The 18,938-nt window shown below is 36.4% G+C and overlaps 1 protein-coding gene across 1 annotated transcript; it reads left to right on the top strand.

The window, feature by feature from the left end:
- Positions 1-2,419: 2,419 nt before the first annotated feature.
- On the top strand, positions 2,420-16,349 carry Fundc1 (FUN14 domain containing 1). Its single transcript, XM_046453862.2, has 5 exons — positions 2,420-2,552; positions 3,338-3,494; positions 7,085-7,160; positions 13,008-13,136; positions 14,893-16,349. Exons 1-5 carry the CDS (start codon positions 2,525-2,527, stop codon positions 14,968-14,970), a joined length of 468 nt encoding a protein of 155 aa, XP_046309818.1. The 5' UTR covers positions 2,420-2,524; the 3' UTR covers positions 14,971-16,349.
- The last annotated feature ends 2,589 nt before the right edge of the window (positions 16,350-18,938 follow it).

Genomic DNA, 18,938 nt, shown 5'->3' with positions numbered 1-18,938 from the left:
GCAGGAGGATCACAAGTTCAAAGCCAGCCTCAGCAACTTAGAGAGGCTCTGAGCAACTTGGCAAAACCCTGTCTTGAAATAAAATTTTAAAAAAGAACACTGTGTTTCCTATCAATGTCCAAATTTTCTAATATCCTCCCCCTCTTTGAGGAACTTCACTCTCTTCTGTTCTCTTTCTGCCATGTGTTTGGAGAGTTTACTTTTTATCACCTTGCTCCTCTACCCCCAAGACTCTGTAAACCACCTTCATGAACATTAATGTAAATAAAATTACTGTTAGTATTGCCCTCATCTCTTCCTAGTTACTCTCTATAGTCACAGCAAAGATAATTTGCTTTTTCCAATCTATTTTATTTTATTTTTGGTACTGGGGATTGAACCCAGAGGTGCTTTAACCAGTGAACTACATCCCCAGCCCTTTTTATTTTTTGAAACAGAGTCTGGCTAAATTGCTGAGGCTGGCCTTGAAATTGCAATCCTCCTGTCTCAGCCTCCCTAGTCATTGAGATTACAGGCATGTGCCACAACACTCAGCTTCCAATCAATTTTAAATGAAATGAGAACAAATAATTGAAGCTAACAGGTTATATTTGCACAGATATAGTAAGAACTAAATAAACACAAGTTTCTTAATAGTTAATGGAAATTAGTATCAGAATACACATGATAATAAAGGTAAACAATTTGATTTATAAGGATATTACATACTTAAGAAAATTCTTTCTCACTCAACAAATAACAGAAATGTAAACTTGCAAGCTATCTAAATGAAAAGAATATTAGTAAATAATAATATTATTTTTAAAAGTACCAGGATTTGAAAGGTCAAGTGAAATAATGCAAGTCAATGTTTTAAGTAATACAGTGTATACTAGATATTCTTGATCTTCTATTAGAATAAATACTGAGAGGGCCATTTTGTTTAATTGCACAGCAAATTCAGATACAATGCAAGTTGGAAATAAGTTTCAGAGCCTGGTGTGGTGATACATGCCTGTAATCCCCTGGCTTGGGAACCTGAGATAGAAGGATGACAAGTTTGAGGCCAAGTTTAGTAATTTACAGACCCTGTCTCCAAAAAAAAAAAAAAAAAAAAAAAGAGGGTTTGCTGGGAATTTGGGAATTGTACAGTGGCAGAGTGCTGGCATAGTATGTGAGAGGCCCATGGTTCATTCCCTGGTACCATAAATAAATAAATAAATAGTTTTGGGCTAGGATATATGAATTTGGGTTAGCTGTTTGGTCACCATCATGCTTTTACATTCTGTAGAATCCCATGGAGTTTCTGAGTAAAAAAAACTTGAGCTTATTGCTCTGTCAGATTTAAATAGAATGATTTTTTAAAATTATGTGCTCTTGAGTAACTCCTATGAGGCCAAATCCAAGGACTTCCTCTTCTTCCTCTTGACTTCCTGGCAGAGTATATGGAGAGAAAGCAGGTAATAAGGTTCTGATTCCCAGCAGCAGGGTATTAGAAAAATTTGTCCCTTTGGTGAGTCCTTGCCTCTTTACCAAAATGTGGCTTGAAACAGCATTTGTCTTACATCTTTTTAAAATCCTTTTTCCCCAAGTGATTGAATCCGTTAGTGCTCAAAACACTGTTTAAAAAATTATTTTGACACTTTTTAAAATGGTAAGGAAGACTTTATTCAGGACTCTTGAAATCGGTGTCAGGACTACTACAATAAGGATGAAGGGTCCAGCTCAACAGTAAATACAGCAAAGACAGTTGAGGATTTATAGTCAGTGAAGGTCTGTGTGATCAGATAACACATGCGGGATGGGGAATTTGAATGGATATTGAGGGTGATTTGACATCAAGGGGTCGGGGGATTCTCACTAACCTAACTTAGCAGTAATTTTTTTTTTTTAAATGTTTGGTAGTTGTAGTTGGACAAAATACCTTTATTTTATTTATTTATTTTTATGTGGTGCCGAGGATTGAACCCAGTGCCTCACATGTGTTAGGCAAGCGCTCTACCACTGAGCCACAACCCCAGCCCCATTTAGCAGTTATCTTGCTACAAGTAGATGAAGCAGGCTAAGTGGGTGGCCTAGGGAAAATAAAAAAAGAGCTTCATAAGAGCCTTTAAGTTTGGTCTCTGTCAATACCAACCTGGTTTTCCCTCTACACTACCACGTGCAGCGCCTCCACCCTTTTCTCCAGCCCCTAGGCTCTTTAAAACAAAATAACTGAAATTATGATTATGGAAATTCTAGAGGGGGTTGGGAGGATCCCACGCCACGAAGGAGGAGGGCAACTGACTACAACTCCCATAGCCCTCGCGGGGCTAAGAGCCGACTGTCCCTCCCCCCAACCTACCGAGCCCCGCGCCTGCGCAGATGGTCTTGCGCGGCGAGAAGTGGGCGGGGACGCGACAACGCGCCTGAAGGAGGAGGAGGAGGAGGTGGTGGAGGAAAAAGAAGAGACCATAGACTTCTACCTCGGCCTAGAGCGGCCCTTAAAGTGCGTGGGAGAGGAGGGCGGGCGGGGACCACCCCAGAACTGGCCGCCGGCGGTATCATGGCGTCCCGGAACCCCCCTCCCCAAGGTGAGCGGCCAGGGCCCGAAGTAGTATTTGGGACGCGGCTCACAGCACTCGACCTTGTGCCCACAGCGCTTATTCCTTCCCTTTGACCACCCCTTCCGAATTAGACTTCTCCCTATCCGCTCTGCGGAACTCAGGCGGAGAATGATCCCACCCCCAACACAGCCCTACCCGACCTTCACCTCTAGCACTTCATCTCCATCTTCCAACGTGTTGTTTTTATTTGAGTCCCATTCTGAAGTGTTTTCCTTTCCTAGAGGAAGACCCTCTCTTTCCACTGATGAAAATGGACCCCGCTCAGACCCTGACCCAACTCTGAGATTGGGTTGAACCCTCACTTGCTGTGTAATTCTGAACTGACACTGGCTCGGGGTCCCCAGGCGATCCCTGGGCCTTTGGAAAGGAGGTGGGGGTTTTATTACCAGGCCCTCTACTGTTGAAGCCCTCCCTTCCCCCCATCCCCAGTACTTAGGATTGAACCCAGAGGCCCTCTACCACTGAGCTGCCTTATTTTTAATTTTGAGACTGGGTCTCTCTAAATTGTGCAGGCTGGCCTTCAAATTGGGATCTTCCTGCCTCAAGCCTCCCTAGGAGTAGCCAGGATTACAATTGTTCACCACTATGCCTGGCTAGTCTCAGGAATTGAGTTAAACAAATTTATTAATTTCTATCTGGGCATTTTTACCTTAGGCCAAAAGGAACAGTAAGTTAGATTAAAAGAAAAATGTATAGAACATTTCTGACTTTCCATTGGCTCAATTTTATTTTTTCTATTTTGTGTTTTGAAGAATACGAAAGTGATGACGACTCTTACGAAGTGTTGGATTTAACTGAGTATGCAAGAAGACACCACTGGTGGAATCGAGTGTTTGGCCACAGTTCGGGACCTATGGTAGAAAAATACTCTGTAGCTACCCAGATTGTAATGGGTGGAGTGACTGGCTGGTGAGAACAACATCTTTTTCATTAAATTTCATTGAGAGCCTGACTATTGTCCTTCTATAAATGGGCCAGAGTCACCATGCACATTCAGTGGGTGTACACTGTTAATTTCAGAAGAGTACTACTTTGAGGGGTTTCCTTGTGATCCAAGTGGTGTGATCTATCTTCAGAGACTTCCTGTTGGATTTTGGTGATCCCCTTCCATGCCCACCAACATTTCATTCTTTCCTCCTATCCTTCCTTTGCTTTTTTTAAAACATATTTCCTGTTTCTCAAGTTTAGCAAATGTGGATCTGATTCAGAGATAGTGAGTAGATAGGAAGAAATATATGCAAAAAACTATATATAAATTTTTGCTTGCCATTCAGTGCCAACAACTGGAAAAACCCGTGAGAAACTCCTATAGCAGAACTGGCCTCTATAATTGTCAACCCTGTAGAGAGCAGTATAAATGCTAGGTAAAAATTATCGATGAAAGCTGGTTCTGTGACACATGCCAGAAGTCCCAGCTATTTGGGAGACTGAGGCAGGAGGATTGCAAATATCCAGGCCAGGCTGAGCCACTTAGGGAGATTCTGTGTCCTAAAGAAAAAAAAAAAGAAGAAGAAGGCTGGGGATATAGCTCAGAGATAGTGCTTCAAAAAATTAATGATGATACAGCTGACATTTTTTGTGGGCTGGTTCAGATTATGATAATGCTTTAAAGAAGAGCTGTTGAATATTCTGTGTTGGAATTAAAGGACTCATTGCTTACTGATATAATAATATTGTGGGGTACATTAAGGAGTAGTTAATAAATAAGCTAACCAAGTAACATCAGACCACATAATTACACAGTTGCTACTATTGATCTAATTCTGTTATTTTTGGAACAAAAGATTACTCAGGTAATGGAGTAGGCAGAAGCAAGTTGAATTCTTTATTTTGAAAATGTTCATGATCGTAGAGAATTTTTAAATTTAGAGTGCTTGCCTTGTGAATAATATTTTTTTCTTTAGACTCTGTTAAATTCATCTCACATTAATTTATATATTAACATTTCCATTTAATAAGTGTAAATTAAAATTTTTGATTTGTATTTATGTGCTCAGAATGATGGTGCACTCCTCTATGCCCTTTTGTAAATGCCTTTTTTTATGATAGAAACAGCTATTGTGAAGATTCTGTGGCACAGAGTTGCAGTATTTATTACTGATGTGTATTTATTAATGCTGCTGCATGAAAAAAAAAAGCCTGCAATTAGAAGAGAGATTTCTGATCAGGGCTGATTCAGATAATTTGATTTAGATAATTTGCCATAGGTTGATTGTACCTCTTTCTCCATAATTCAGGGTATGGCCTTCTGTTTAAATAAACCCATAATTTGATGCCCTGGGTGATTGGTTAAAGTCAGGGCCAAAAGCCCAATATTAAAAGATACTAAATAACTGAGAAATAGAATTATCAGGTCATTGTACATTTTCATCTTGTAGACACTCCTTTATAAGAAGCCCCATAATTGGCAGACGTTTGCTTGGATAGCCTAGAGACAAAGCAGCAGAATTTAGTAGGTCCATCTTAGTGACTAATACCATCAAACAATGATCAACACAAGCTTGTGGAGTACCCAACCTGGATATGTAGAAACCTGGCTATTTGCTGCTTCTCTTTTTTCTGAGTCTTTATTGCTGGCTCCCCTATGAGGGACATATTCTTGATAGTGATATATACTTTTGGAGTATAGCCAGATGCCAGCCTAAGAGCTGTGTAATAGGATGTTAATATTATACAGATGATTTGTTATAATGACTTTAAATTCAATATAGTAAATTTTTAGAATTTTCTGAGGGGATGAAATTGATGTGATATTATACATTAGTATATATTAATATGTTGTATATTATAATATTAAGGAGGAATGGTTAGTGGGACATTAACTTAACCAGTTAACAGAAGCTAAGGAAATTATTTAGCCATAGGTAGCCTTAGTTTTGTGGTGTGTGTATGTGTGTGTGTCTGCTCACATGTGGTAAGCAGGTGCTCTACCAACTGAGCTACATCCCCAACCCCATTATACATTTTTGATCATAAGAAATTAAAACTAATATTAAGATGGGGTGGTTGCTAGGAGACATGGAAGGTGTGAAGACCAGTTAGTGTGCCTTTAGAGTGGTCTGGAAGCAAGGTAATAGAAGCCTAAATTGTTACCAAGGTAATGATGCCCTTAAGAATGGAAAGGAATAAAGAGTCAGATAATGTTTTGGAGATAGAGGATATAGAACTTGGCAATCAGTTGTACCAAGAATGAGGAAGGTAGAGTCCTGAGACAAATGTGAGGTGGCAGGCCTGGAGAATGGTACTAATAAATTGGGACTTCAGCAATAGTTTTTTTGGTTGGAAAGATGTTTTTGCATATGTGGTTCTAGGTACTGGAGAAGCCCATCATGTAATTTCAAATGTAGGAAGGTGTATTAGTTTTCTAGGACTGTTATAACTAAGTACCACAAACCTGGGGGGTTAAAACAACAGAAATTTATCTCTTACTGTTTGGGGGGCTAGAAGTTTGCAGTCAAGGTGTCAGCAGGCTTGGTTCCTTCTTGGAGGCTCAGGGGGAGAAATCTCTTTCATGTTTCTCTCCTCACTTCCAGCAATCATTGGCATTCTTTGCCTTGTAAGTATATCACTCTGATCTCTCCCTTTGTTGTTATCACATGGTCATATTCCTTCTGTGTGTCTATGATTCTGTGATATGACTCACATTGGATTAGGGCCTACCCTGTTCCAGTATAACCTCATCGAATAATTAATTACATCTTCAGTGAATCTGTTTCCAAATAAAATCACATTTTGAGGTTCTGGGAAGGACACAAATTTGGGGGGAACATGAACTCAGTGCAGAATGCTAGAGTTAGAAATCTGAGATTCTTTTGCACAATATGCATCTGGAATACTAAGGAATATGAGCTCGCTGAAGTATAGGCTGACACTGTTACAGCATAGATGAGACAGCACAGATTTAATATAAAAATAGATATAGATAGATAAGGAGGCTCTGAGAAATGTGGGCTGAAGTGTAGTCATAAAAGTGGAACTACATCTGGACCTTAAAGGGTAGGAAAGCTTTAGATAGGCAGAGTTAGGCAAAAACCCCTAGAACCAGGGAGATTAATAGCTCAAACAAAGATGATAAACTATTTTGAAATTAATTGGGGTGAAGCAGAAGGTTTGGGTAAAGTGGATGTTGGCCAGGTGTATGGAATATCTTGACTATTAAGTAAAAGAAAACAAATCACTTTTATTATAGGAAATTTCAGCTTGCACAAATATAGAATGTGTATAGTGAACCCCCTAAGTATTCATCATTCAATTTCATTAGCCACTCTTACCTATAAATCCTCCTCCTCTTGCCATCTCTTATTTTGCAGCAAATCTCAAACATTTTTAAATTGTGTATTTTTGACTAGCCTATGTGACTAAAGGGAAACATTGAGGGTTTTTGAGCAGGCAAGGGATATGATCAAAAGGAATGGGAAGACATTAGGAAAGTAATAAAAAGTAGAAGAGGAGAGGGTTTAGTACATTGATCTCATCTTTTATTGTTTCTTTCATTAAAGGTGTGCAGGATTTTTGTTCCAGAAGGTTGGAAAACTTGCAGCTACTGCAGTGGGAGGTGGCTTTCTTCTCCTTCAGGTATGTCAGTTTTATATGCTTGCCTGTGTTTACATAGGTAGCTCTTAAGAACTAAGAATGTCAAGTTTAGCCATTTTACTTCTGTCCACTTTAACAGGATGTAGATTTTTTTCCTTTAGGTGTTAGTGTATGGAAAAACTGCAGTGAGTTTTGAAAGCTGGCATCTTCATGAAAGACAACAAATCAAATACTTCTAAGATCTCCAGTTCTAGTGTAGTTTGTTTCCAGCTATTAAAAAGATACCATTTAAAACTTGAAAGTTGAATTTAAAAATTCATTTTTTAATTATTACCTAAATGTCTCTTAAAATATCTCCCTAGCTAAATAATCATTTCACCAATAATATAACCTACGTATCCTGGCCATTTTAAACCCCTATTTAAAATTCACATGCATAAAAATTCCGAAGGTCTTTTTTTCCCTGTTTATAGAATTCAAAAGTGCTCTTCTTTTCCTTGTTTCCTAGTTACACAGTTATTCTCCCCAGAGGAAGCTGATATTGACAATTTCTAACATTTTTTTTTAAACTAAAGAACCATAATAATATAGAAAGTAGAAAATTAGGTTTAAAAATAACTATCCATAATCCTATTACTGAGGCAGGTGGATTAAAATTTTAATTTTGTTCATCTTCCTCTAAGTATAAGGTCTAAAAATGCTTTGCCATTAGAGGATGTTTATCAGGATATTATCTGGCATTCATGTCTTTTTGGCATATATTTTCCCAAAAATATCATTCCCTGAAGATCAAATATAGTAAATCCAAAAATTGAAAATCTTTGGGAATGAATGTTAGCAACAATTTTAGAGATACAGAGAACTGTCAGTTATACCAGATTTTAAAAAATGATTGATGCTTACAGCAATCAAAATCTTGACTTAAGTAGCTAAGCCATTGATCCTGTAATAACCAGTGTAGTTGCCTTTATGTTCAAAGGGACCAGATCATGTGTGCAGCACTGAATTTGAGTTATTTATTAAACAGCTTTTTAAAAGATATGTATTTTCTTTTTGTGACATTATTAATCATAATTACCTCTTAAGAGGTGAAAAAGAATATGGTTAATGTCTAAATTTAGTCCTTTGGATGACTTTGCCAGTGTTTATATACAGAAGAGAATTTTCTTTAGGCTGATTTTGACTTGGGTTTGTATAGAAGAACATATTTAATTCTATAGCTATTTTGAAAACTATCATTATTGGTGCAAAAGAGTATACTGGACTGGGCCAGGCACAGTGGTACATGCCAGTAATCCCAGTTTACTCAGGAGGCTGAGGCAGGAGGATTGCAAGTTCAAGGTCACCCTGGGCAACTTAGTGAGACCCTGTCTCAAAAAATAAAAAAGACTGAGGATATAATATAGTAGTAAAGTGCCCCTGGGTTTTATCCCTAGTACTACCCAAAAAAAAAAAGTATTGGATTGAAGTAGTTTTCTAAAATGTTCACAGAGAGAATTGTGTATTTTAATCTACTGTGCAATGTCAGTTTTTCAGAAGTTCATTTCTGTTCACTGAATATAGATAATTCAAACCCACATTTTGCTAGGTCCTATCTTCCTTAAACTACTTTTTCTACAAATATAATTAGCTTTGAAAACTCAGTAGGAGGAACCTGAAAGAGGAAATACAGAAACAAGTGGCTTTTAGGCTAATTGCCTAATATTTTTTTAGGCTTGATTCCAGATTTTTCAACCTTTACTTACACTTAAAGATAAATATTAGTTTACTTAGAATTTAAAAACTTTTATCATAACACTATTAAGTGTTTCTCAGTAGTATTTATCATACTGCCATCTTAAGGTAAACAATGGGGCCAGGTATAACAGCAAGGCCCGGAATCCCAGCTACAAGAGAATTGCAAGTTCAAGGCCAGCCAGGACAACTTAGAGAGACCCTGCCTCAAAATAAAATCAAAAGGACTGGGGACATAGCTCAGTGATAAAGCACCCCTGGGCTCAATCCCCAGTACCACAAAACAATGGGATTTGTCAGAGTATAAGGTTGTTTACAAGTACTTGATCACAACAATTTAGAGATTTCTTGTTCCTTCTCCATTCCCACTTCTTCACTTGACTTAAAAAAATAGACAATGGCATATAGCTGTTTTTACATTTTTGAAGTTATATATGTACATAAGTCAAAGGATCAAATACTGGTACAAGGCTTATTACAGATCAGAGTAATCCTCTGCCTCCCTCTCTACCCTAATTTTCCTCTCCTTTGAGGCAACCACTTTGAACTCTTAGCTGATTTTCCCTTTCCCTAAACAAGTTAATTGGACATTTCTTGATCTTTCAGTCTTAGTTTTTAACTATTGGCTTCCCATTATGAAATGTGAGAATTTAGCTATGGTGTATTGAATTGTTCTGTTCTCCCCACCCCTTCTCATATTCTCACACACTTGAATGCTCTCTACTCATCCTCACCCACACAGTATAAGATGTTATTTCATAATTGTGTTAGATCATTGCCTGGAGATCACTAAGGATGTCGCATCTCTGAATTTAGGTCTTTAACCTTGTTTGAGAAGGTTTGGGCGGTTGTTTCTTATAGAAAGTTTGGGATTATTTCTCAAGATAACTCCTAGTTGTCCAAATCTTTTGTGGTCATATGTATGGAATAGTCCATCAGTTTAATCTTCTGGACAAACTTGTCCCAGAGTCGTCTTTTCTTCTTGTTTTGTAGGCTTGGTATACAGCTTGTATCCTAGGATCTCCCTTCAGTCCCATTCTAGATTTTCCCTTTGCTTTTTTTTTTTTTTCCAGTACTGGGGATTGAACCCAGGAGTGCGCTACCACCGAGCCACATCCCCCAGCCCTTTTAATTTTTTTTTATTTTGAGACAGGGTCTTGCTAAGTTGCCCATGCTGTCCTCGAACTTGCAATCCTCTTGCCTCAGCCTCCTGAGTACCAGATTACAGGACTGTGCCACCATATCTAGCCCTTTTATTAATTTTTATTCAATCATTATTTACACCATTTTATTGCTCAAATTGTTGTAGCTTTGTCCATTGGGAGCTCTTTCAGTTGTGCATTATCTTTTTAAATTTAACTGGCCATCAATGATCAGGTTTGGTTTGGTTTTGTTGTTTTGACTTTTATTTATTTACTTACCTTTGTGGTGCTAGGGATCAAACCCAGGATCTCACACATACCAGGCAAGTGATCTACCACTGAGCTATACCTCCAGCCCTCATTTTGTTATTAAACTGGTTCCTGCATAGTTTGTTCCTCTAAGTTTTGTTTTGTTTTGTTTCCCTCTCTCCTCAATGAGGCTTGAACCTGGGGCCTCGAGCATGGGAGGTGAATGCTCTACCACTGAGCTACATACCAACCCTTCCTCTAGATTCTTCCACCCTGTCCCTGCTTGTTTTCTTTGATCTTCAGTTTTCATGTTAAAGGTCTTCCTCCTACCTGATGATGATCCTTGTTTTCTTCATTATGCCTCATTCATATTTAAGAATTGAGCACAAAAAACAGATGGGAAGCTTCAAATGTGTGATAAGGCTTTCCATTCTTTGGGAGATTTAACTAGTCCAAGAAAAATTATCTTGAAGTCTGAAGTTGGGAGTGGGGGGGTGTCTTCCCATTGAAACAGCCCAGTTAGATTACCTATGGTGAGGCTCACAAAAAGCCCTATCTACCTGTTTATAGTTTTTCCGCAGACATGAATCTTTACCTAAAAGCCAGCCTTATTTTTAACTTGGATGCTTTTATTCTAATAAAACCTCTTTACCTAATTTCATTAAATATTTTAATGTTGTAGAAAAGTCAAGTTTTGTTCAAAAAACAATTATCACTGCCTCACTTTCTTCCCAATCTTTTGGTTTGCTTTTCCCTGGAAAGATTTAGATGATTTCTGGGTAGACAAGATTTAAGTGGGTTCTGTACGGTAAGTTCTTGGAGGTACTTGTCAATTAGGTTGAATATATACCCGAAACCCACTGGGGTCACATTACTTATTTTCGGCCATCTCTGCACTGGAGCATGCCGCTCGGTTTGGATTGGTATCCTTCAGTTTGATCAGATGAGCCTTCAAAGGAAGATAGCAGTGAACGTCTCAAGAAAATCTGGTCAGTGGTAGTGGTCTGACCAGCTGTAGACAGAGATCATTCTCTCACTCACTAGTAGGCATGATAAGGGCTTTTTGGGATAATTTAGCACAGTCCTTTGTTAGACTCTTATTTGAGCCAGGTTAGTTAATACAGCTTTGGGGATTTAGTATTTTTCATCATTTATTCATTGTTCTTTATTTATCTGTTTGCCTGACATTATTCAAGACTCTAGGGACATAGACGTTCACAGTTCACTGGGTGAAGTAGGTATTGGCAAACAAATTTAATGATCTGGTCAGTGCTGAGCTCAAGGGTGGATGTGGTACTGCGAGAGCAGAGGAAAAAGGCTCTAACTGCTTGGAGGTGTCCAGGAAGGAAGCCCAGAGAGTCATTCATGTCCCTAAGCATCTCAAGGTTTTTCATTTTCCCTGAAACTGTTTGACATTTTACCTTAAAACAGAGGATTCTTTAAACTCTACAAAATCTTCATCTCAGATAACACCAGATTTATTACCTTTTGGTTAAAAGTGGCTATGTAAAATTTTTTCATGTATTGTGTTTTTGAATGCTGTTTGTGAGAATTTGATCTGTCTGATTAAATGGCTTCCTTTATTCATTTGCTGAGAATTGGGGGTGAGTAGATAAGCCATCACCCCAGGGAATGTAGTTAAGATTTTTGGTTATTTTATTATCAGTATAACTCAAGATTAACTTTTCAAAAAATTTCTTAAAATGTTGAGTCTTAAAAATGACAATTGATTTGGTGATTGCTGGTTAATGGTGGCATAGATAATATTTGGCTTATTCTAACCAAAAAATAATGAACCTTAGGAAAAGGAGCCTTTTTATGTGTGGTTAAAAGTCAAAACCATGTATTAAAAGCTTACAAAGAGAAATAGGAATATAACCCAATAATAGAGTGTTGGCCTAGCATGCATAAGACCCTGGGTTCCATCCTCAGCACTACAAAATTAAAAAATAAAGTAAAAATTACTGAGTATAAGCTCAGGAGAAATTATTTATAATAATATACACACACATATATATATAATGGAATTATAATGGTATATATTGTGTATATTCATATGATTATTTATGTTTGATTTTATTATTTTGGGGCACCAACTTACTGTACTGGCTTATACTCAAAACTATTGTTCCTGTTCAGATTTTGCAGTGTCTGGGTAGCACCATATAAGAGTTTTTTTTTTTTTTTTTTAATGATTAATAGACATTTAGCTGTAGTTGTATTAAAAGGATTTATGGCATGAGACTTGTATAGAGCATATTTCTTTTATATTCTACTTTCAAAAGCAATTACCAGAAAGTATTCTTAAGTAAAGAGAGTTAGTGAAGAGCTTTTATCTGGCTACTTTAGATTTCTTTAGTGACCTAATAACTGGCTTCTGATTCATAGTAATTAAACATCTGTTTAATCAAAAGATACTATTTATTAGCTATATAATTTTGATTACTCTCTGTCCTTTTTAACTAATTCCCTATTCCAAAAGGTATAATAGAATTATAGCATAATTTTAATTTTGGAATCTTTCCTATCGTGTACTACATTTTTCTAAATGTAATTAGTTATTTAGGCTTAATATCTGTTCTCCCTAACTGACCTAGTGGAGCTTATGTCTCCCTTCAATGCTTGGCTCAGACTGTGCACTCAGTATCTGTTGAATGAATAAATTAGTGAATAAATAACAATTTCTTACAAGTTTCATGGATTCCTTGCAATCTAAATGTTAATACATTCCTGGATAATAGCCATTTTTATTACATTTTTGCAGATCGCCAGTCACAGCGGCTATGTGCAGGTCGACTGGAAGAGAGTTGAAAAAGATGTAAACAAAGCAAAAAGACAGATTAAGAAACGAGCAAATAAAGCAGCACCTGAAATCAACAATATAATTGAAGAAGTAAGAAATATAATTTGGGTTCCTCTTTTTGTTAATGGGTCTCACAGAAAATGTGACTGGGGTTTTCCTTATTTTAAAAAAATGATGTTTTTAGTCATATATCTGGAGTGTTAAGTAAATTTGGGGATCAAACCACCTTTCAAGTCAATTATTATTTGTTTTGGTAGTTAACACAGATTCCCTTTCTCATTTCCCACCCATTTTGATCTACATGAAAAAGCTGATAACATTATTCTTCCCCAACTTTTCCTCTGCTTTTATAATTGTAGATGTATGTGTGTGGGGGTGTGTAGAGTAAAATAAAAGTAAAACTACTTATTATTTTCTTCAGCTAGAATAGTTTGAAAATGTATATGCTTTATTTTTGTTAATATGATCAACATATTAGTTTTATTAATTTGTATATTTTCTTATACTGTTTAGAATTGGATACTCCCTTCCTTTTTTTTTGTTTTATCCTTTTAGATCCCCCAATTTTTTATTTTGAAAATGTTCAAACCAATTGAAAAATTGAAAGATAAAAATGAATACTCAAACACCTTTCACCTATTTACCAAATTGTTCATATTTTGCTGCATTTGTCTGTGTGGGTGACAATTACATTTGTTTCCCTGAACTATTTAATCTGTTATGACTCTTCACCCCTAAATACCTTAGCATGTATCTACTTAAGAGTATGGATATTTTCCTCACAACTACAAATACCATTATGAATCCAAAAAATTTTAACATGATACCTTAATATTTTCTAATATATGGTTCATATAAAGATTTTTCACAAAATATCTTCTTTAACTTTTTCCAATTAAGAATTGTGTATTCTCCACCTTTTAGCTAAGACCAGGCATTTGATTATCATATGCCTCAAGTTTCATTTAGTAGTTTTCTCACCTGTCATCCTTCCCCCTCCCCCAGTCTTTTATGACCTTGACATTTTTTAAGCATCTAGGCAGAATATTCCACAGTTTGTTTTTTTCTAATAATTTTGTTGTGGTTTTGTTTGGGTTAATTGTGTTAATCTAAGCAACATTTTTTATCTTGAATATATTTTTTCTTACTGGCTAAATGGGCTATTAATAAATACCAGGCCTTCTGTGGCCATTTATTAAATAATCTGTTAATGACTTGATGAATGGGCATTTACATCTGCCCTATAGGTAAATTTCTTTTTACCTGTGAGGTTATTGCTGCTCAGATACCAATTATTTCAGTAGCTGAAGAGCTTTCTGGGCTTGGCTGTGATTCTAGGCTTATTCAATTTGTAATGGACAGCTCTGGGATTTTGCTTGGTGTTTGGCACCTGTGTAGTAAGTAGGTACATAGGAATTTTTGCTGAATAGTCATCAAATTAAGCTGAGAATGTTACTTAGCTCCAGGTTCAACAATTAAGAGTATTTTTTCAAATGTATCTTTTTTGTGTGGTAAAATATATTTAACATAAAATTCGCCATTTTAAAATGTACAATCCAGTGGCATTAAGTACATTCACACTTCTGTGCAGTTATTGCCACTGTCCCTTTGCAGAACTTTCTTTTTAATCATTTCAGTGTTCCCATTAAATACAGATTTCCAGTTTCTCCCTCTTTCTTAGTAACCTCTATTCTGCGTTCTGACTTTATGAATTTAACGGTTCATAAGTAGAATCATACATTTGTTCTTTTTTGTCTGTCTTATCTCACTTAACATGTTTCCCAAGTTAATCCATATTGTAACATAATTAAGAGTGTTTTTGTTTAAAATTTACTTTGTTTTTCAGGCAACAGAATTTATCAAACAGAACATAGTGATATCCAGTGGATTTGTGGGAGGCTTTTTGCTAGGCCTTGCATCTTAAGGACATGAATGTTCTACTCTAGTAGTGGATCCAACTGTGAGAAGGGAAGTGGTGGCAACAGGGTGATCACTCAACAGCACATGCCACCAGAGTCTCCAGAACAAGGAGAAACAACTAGCTGGACAATACCAGATTCACATCTTAGCATTTTGCCACCTGAAGCTTGGCAAACTAGTATCTGCTGTAAAACAACCTATATGGTATGTGAATAATAGCATTCTGGAGCAAACCATGGCTTTCGTCATTTTTTAAACATTTGCATCTATTTAGAAACTAGTGTGTAAGATATCACCATTGGAGAGAGAAAAAAATTGGTTGGATTTATTGCCCAATAAAATATCCTCCTCTTATTTAAATAAGGTGTTCTTCATTGTGCTTTATAGTATAGTGCCAATAATTAAAAACTAGCTTCGATATTAGGGCTGACTTTTTTTTAAAGCTATGTTTGCAATAAACTGAAGAATCGTGGTGCCCTTTTGTGAAAGACTTTAGAAATAATAGCATTATTAAAGTCATTATATAGATTCTACTGATGTAATACCAGTCTTTGGGGTTTTTTTTCCTACAGTTCTTACTATGCTTATATAATAACTGCATTTCAAAGAAGGCTCTTCTGAGGAGATATTACATCATGTCTAAATCTCTTTTTCACATTTTGATGTCTGTGGTTTTAAAAATACTTCTTGTATGTTAGCTTCTAATTTGTTTATTTGTCATCCTGGGCAGAAGTAAGTGGAACACACATAGTTGGGTCATTCATTCATTTTATTAACCTTGAGTGTACTTCCTTTTTCATTTCTAAAAATCCTAATTCTTATGTTGGCCCCTTCACCAAAAAGTAAATGTTGCTTTAAAATACTTAGTATAATGTGAATTTACTGTCTGAAGAACCATGATTTTCTATGTAAGTATAAAATTGTAGTTTAAAGAGAATTGTCTCCTTTATCTAGTCTGAGATGTAAGTACTAACACTTTCAGGCTTTTTGTAGCATTATGTTGGCTGAACACTAGGCCAGTTTATTTGTTTCTCAGGGCCAACATCATATTCTTTCACAGCTTTCTTAACCCAGAAAGCTTTCTGCATTGTTAGTTTTGTCTGTAGAATACTTAATTGTAATTGGGAAAAACAACATGGAGACGTTAGATTGAAAAGACTTTGAAGATATTGAGATTATTGTCATTTGATAGGACATCACTGTAGTATATTTTGTGTATTGTAAACATATGATGTTTTCATACTTTCAAGATTGGTTACAGAGTACTTTCCTTATCGTGAGACTCCTTAAAATTAAATGTGGAATCCATCTTTAATTTCTTCCTTTATTTTCATTAGTGCCTCAGATATAACGCTAAATAAAACTCAGACTTTCTTAATATGATTTTGTTCACAAATATTTGTGTTTTCTTCTTTGTGCTTTTCTGTTTATACCTTACTAAGCTTTGCATTGCTGTGAAATTAAAAGGAACAAATGTTCATAAGTATGATCAGGTCATGTTAAGTAGAACCCTGGCTGTTGTTGTGTGTGCCACATCTGCGTGATCTCTACTGTGAGGCAGGCTGTTTAGGGAGCTCCAGTAACTGACTTATTTTGTTCATTCATTTTGAAAATATTTATAGCATCTGTTCTTTTTTTTTTTTTTTTAAGAGAGAGGGGAGAGATAGAGAGAGAGAATTTTTTTAATATTTATTTTTTAGCTTTCGGCGGACACAACATGTTTGTTTGTATGTGGTGCTGAGGATCGAACCCGGGCCGCACGCATGCCAGGCGAGCGCGCTACCGCTTGAGCCACATCCCCAGTCCAGCATCTGTTCTTTTCATGATATACTAGGAAAGTGGGGGACACAAAAATGCCTGACCTCAAGCTTTTAATTAAATGGACACTAAAATATTTTTAATTGAAAAATTATGTAATAGGGCTGGGGGTGTATGTAGCTCAATGGTGGAGCACATGCTTACATCAAAAACCAAAACAACAACAAAAAGAGAACCTGGCATATGACTTAGTGACAAATGTACATAACTACTTTGAGGGTCCAAATATATGAATGAAAACAGAAAAAGAGAACTCTTCATATTTTCCTATACATTTCAAAATATCTTGTGATGTTGGAAAATATTTGTATGCCAGTGTAAAATATTACCAATACACTCTATACTGTCATACCTGTTAGTGTTGTTCTACCTCAAATTTACGCTGTTTTCCCCCTATCAACCTCTAATTTCTAAAGCACATAGTGTAGATGGAATTTCCCTCATCTAAAATGCTTGGGACCAGAAGTCTTTCCGATTTCAGATTTTGGAATATTTACATATACATAATGAGATATCTTGGAGATTGGAACCCAAATCTAAACATGAAATTCATTTGTTTCATGTACACCTTAAGGTAATTTTATACAAGATTTTAAATAACTTATACATTTATACATTTTAAATAACTTTTATACATAAAATGGGTATATCACAGCCAAAGTGGCTTGGAGAGATTCCCACCCCCTTTGAGGAACAATAAACTGTTGTACCACCTGTTTTGACTGGTCTGTCACATGAAGTCAGGTGTGGAATTTTCTACTTGGTGCATTGTATGGGCACTCAAAAGGTTTGAGATGTTGGGTGTTTGGATGAGGGACACTCAACCTGTATAGTGCTTGGCTCTTGGTAGATATTCAGTTGATAATGTGAGTAAGTTTGTGAAAAGCATATTACTGTGCTGGATTTAGTGTTGCCCTATGGAAAACTACTTTCTCTGTGAAATAGTGCTGTGAACCAGGGTCCGTCAAGAATGACTTGGTGGGGCTTCATTGCACGGAAAAGCTTAGATTTAGATAGCCTGCTTTTGTGTGAAATGAAGATTGATTGTTTTAGGACATAACAGCTGTTTGTAAGATTTATTAAAATTTGACTATATGGAATATACCTATTTTTGTGGTTTAGGTTTTGGAAGATATATAGGGACATTTTGACTCATTTTAATTTTTATTCTTAGATTTTTTTCCATATCCTTCCTCACAAAATAGATGATTTTTAGAGTGTTTTGTTTGTTTGCTTCAAATATAATACAGATGAAATTCTTTTTTGATAGTACTGGAGATTGAAACTAGGCCTGACACATGGTAGGCAAGTGCTCTACCACTGAGCTACCTCCCCAGCCCTTTTTTTTTCCCCCTGGGAGACAAGGTCTTGTTAAGTTATCTAGGCTGGCCCAAAACTTGTGATCCTCCTGCCTCAACCTCATCAGTACCTGGACCACGGTGCCCAGCAAGACATTCTTTTTGAGATTTTTTGGTACTGGAGATTGAACCCAGGGACCACTGAACTACATTCCAATCTTTTTTAATTTTTATTTTGAGATAGGATCTTACTAACTTGCTGAGGCTGGCCTTGAACTTGGGATCCTGCTGCTTCAGCCACCCCAGTCACTGGGGTTACAGGTGTGCACCACCGTGCCTGGCTGCAATACATTCTTTGTAGAAACATAAGTTAGCCTATCATTAAAGGTTTCCAAGTTTAAATATTATACATTAATTTTTCTTCCTTTACAAACTTCAGGTAATATACCCTAATTTCCTGTAATGAAAGATGAATATAATATGGCACCTCTTACCTCCATATTTTTGTTAAATTATTATTACTGGTAATAATATGTTCAAATGATAACATTCTATGCATATTAAGAGCAGTATAGTTATATAAATTGATCTAGAATGTATTCACATTTAGTGATAAAATCAGGTACCCAGAATGTTCCTGCCTCAGTATCCTGAGTAGCTGGAACTACAGGTACATGCCATTGCACTCAGGTCTGATCATGTTGTTTTCCTCTTATTTTTTAATACCTAGGAGTGCAAGCCTAAGTATAACACACCAAAGTTAATTGTGGTTATCTCTAAGGTGTTGTTATATAGGATTTTCAGTTTGTGCCTTCAGTGTTTTATATTACCTGAAATCTTCAGGTTGAGTGCATGT

This window comes from Marmota monax, unplaced genomic scaffold (assembly GCF_021218885.2).
Source record: "Marmota monax isolate L192 unplaced genomic scaffold, Marmota_monax_Labrador192_F-V1.1 WCK01_AAM20220418_F8-fsc00182, whole genome shotgun sequence".
Classification (NCBI taxonomy): Eukaryota; Metazoa; Chordata; class Mammalia; order Rodentia; family Sciuridae; genus Marmota; species Marmota monax.
The sequence above is the reverse complement of the archived record's forward strand: the minus strand, read 5'-3'. Positions and strand labels throughout refer to the sequence as shown.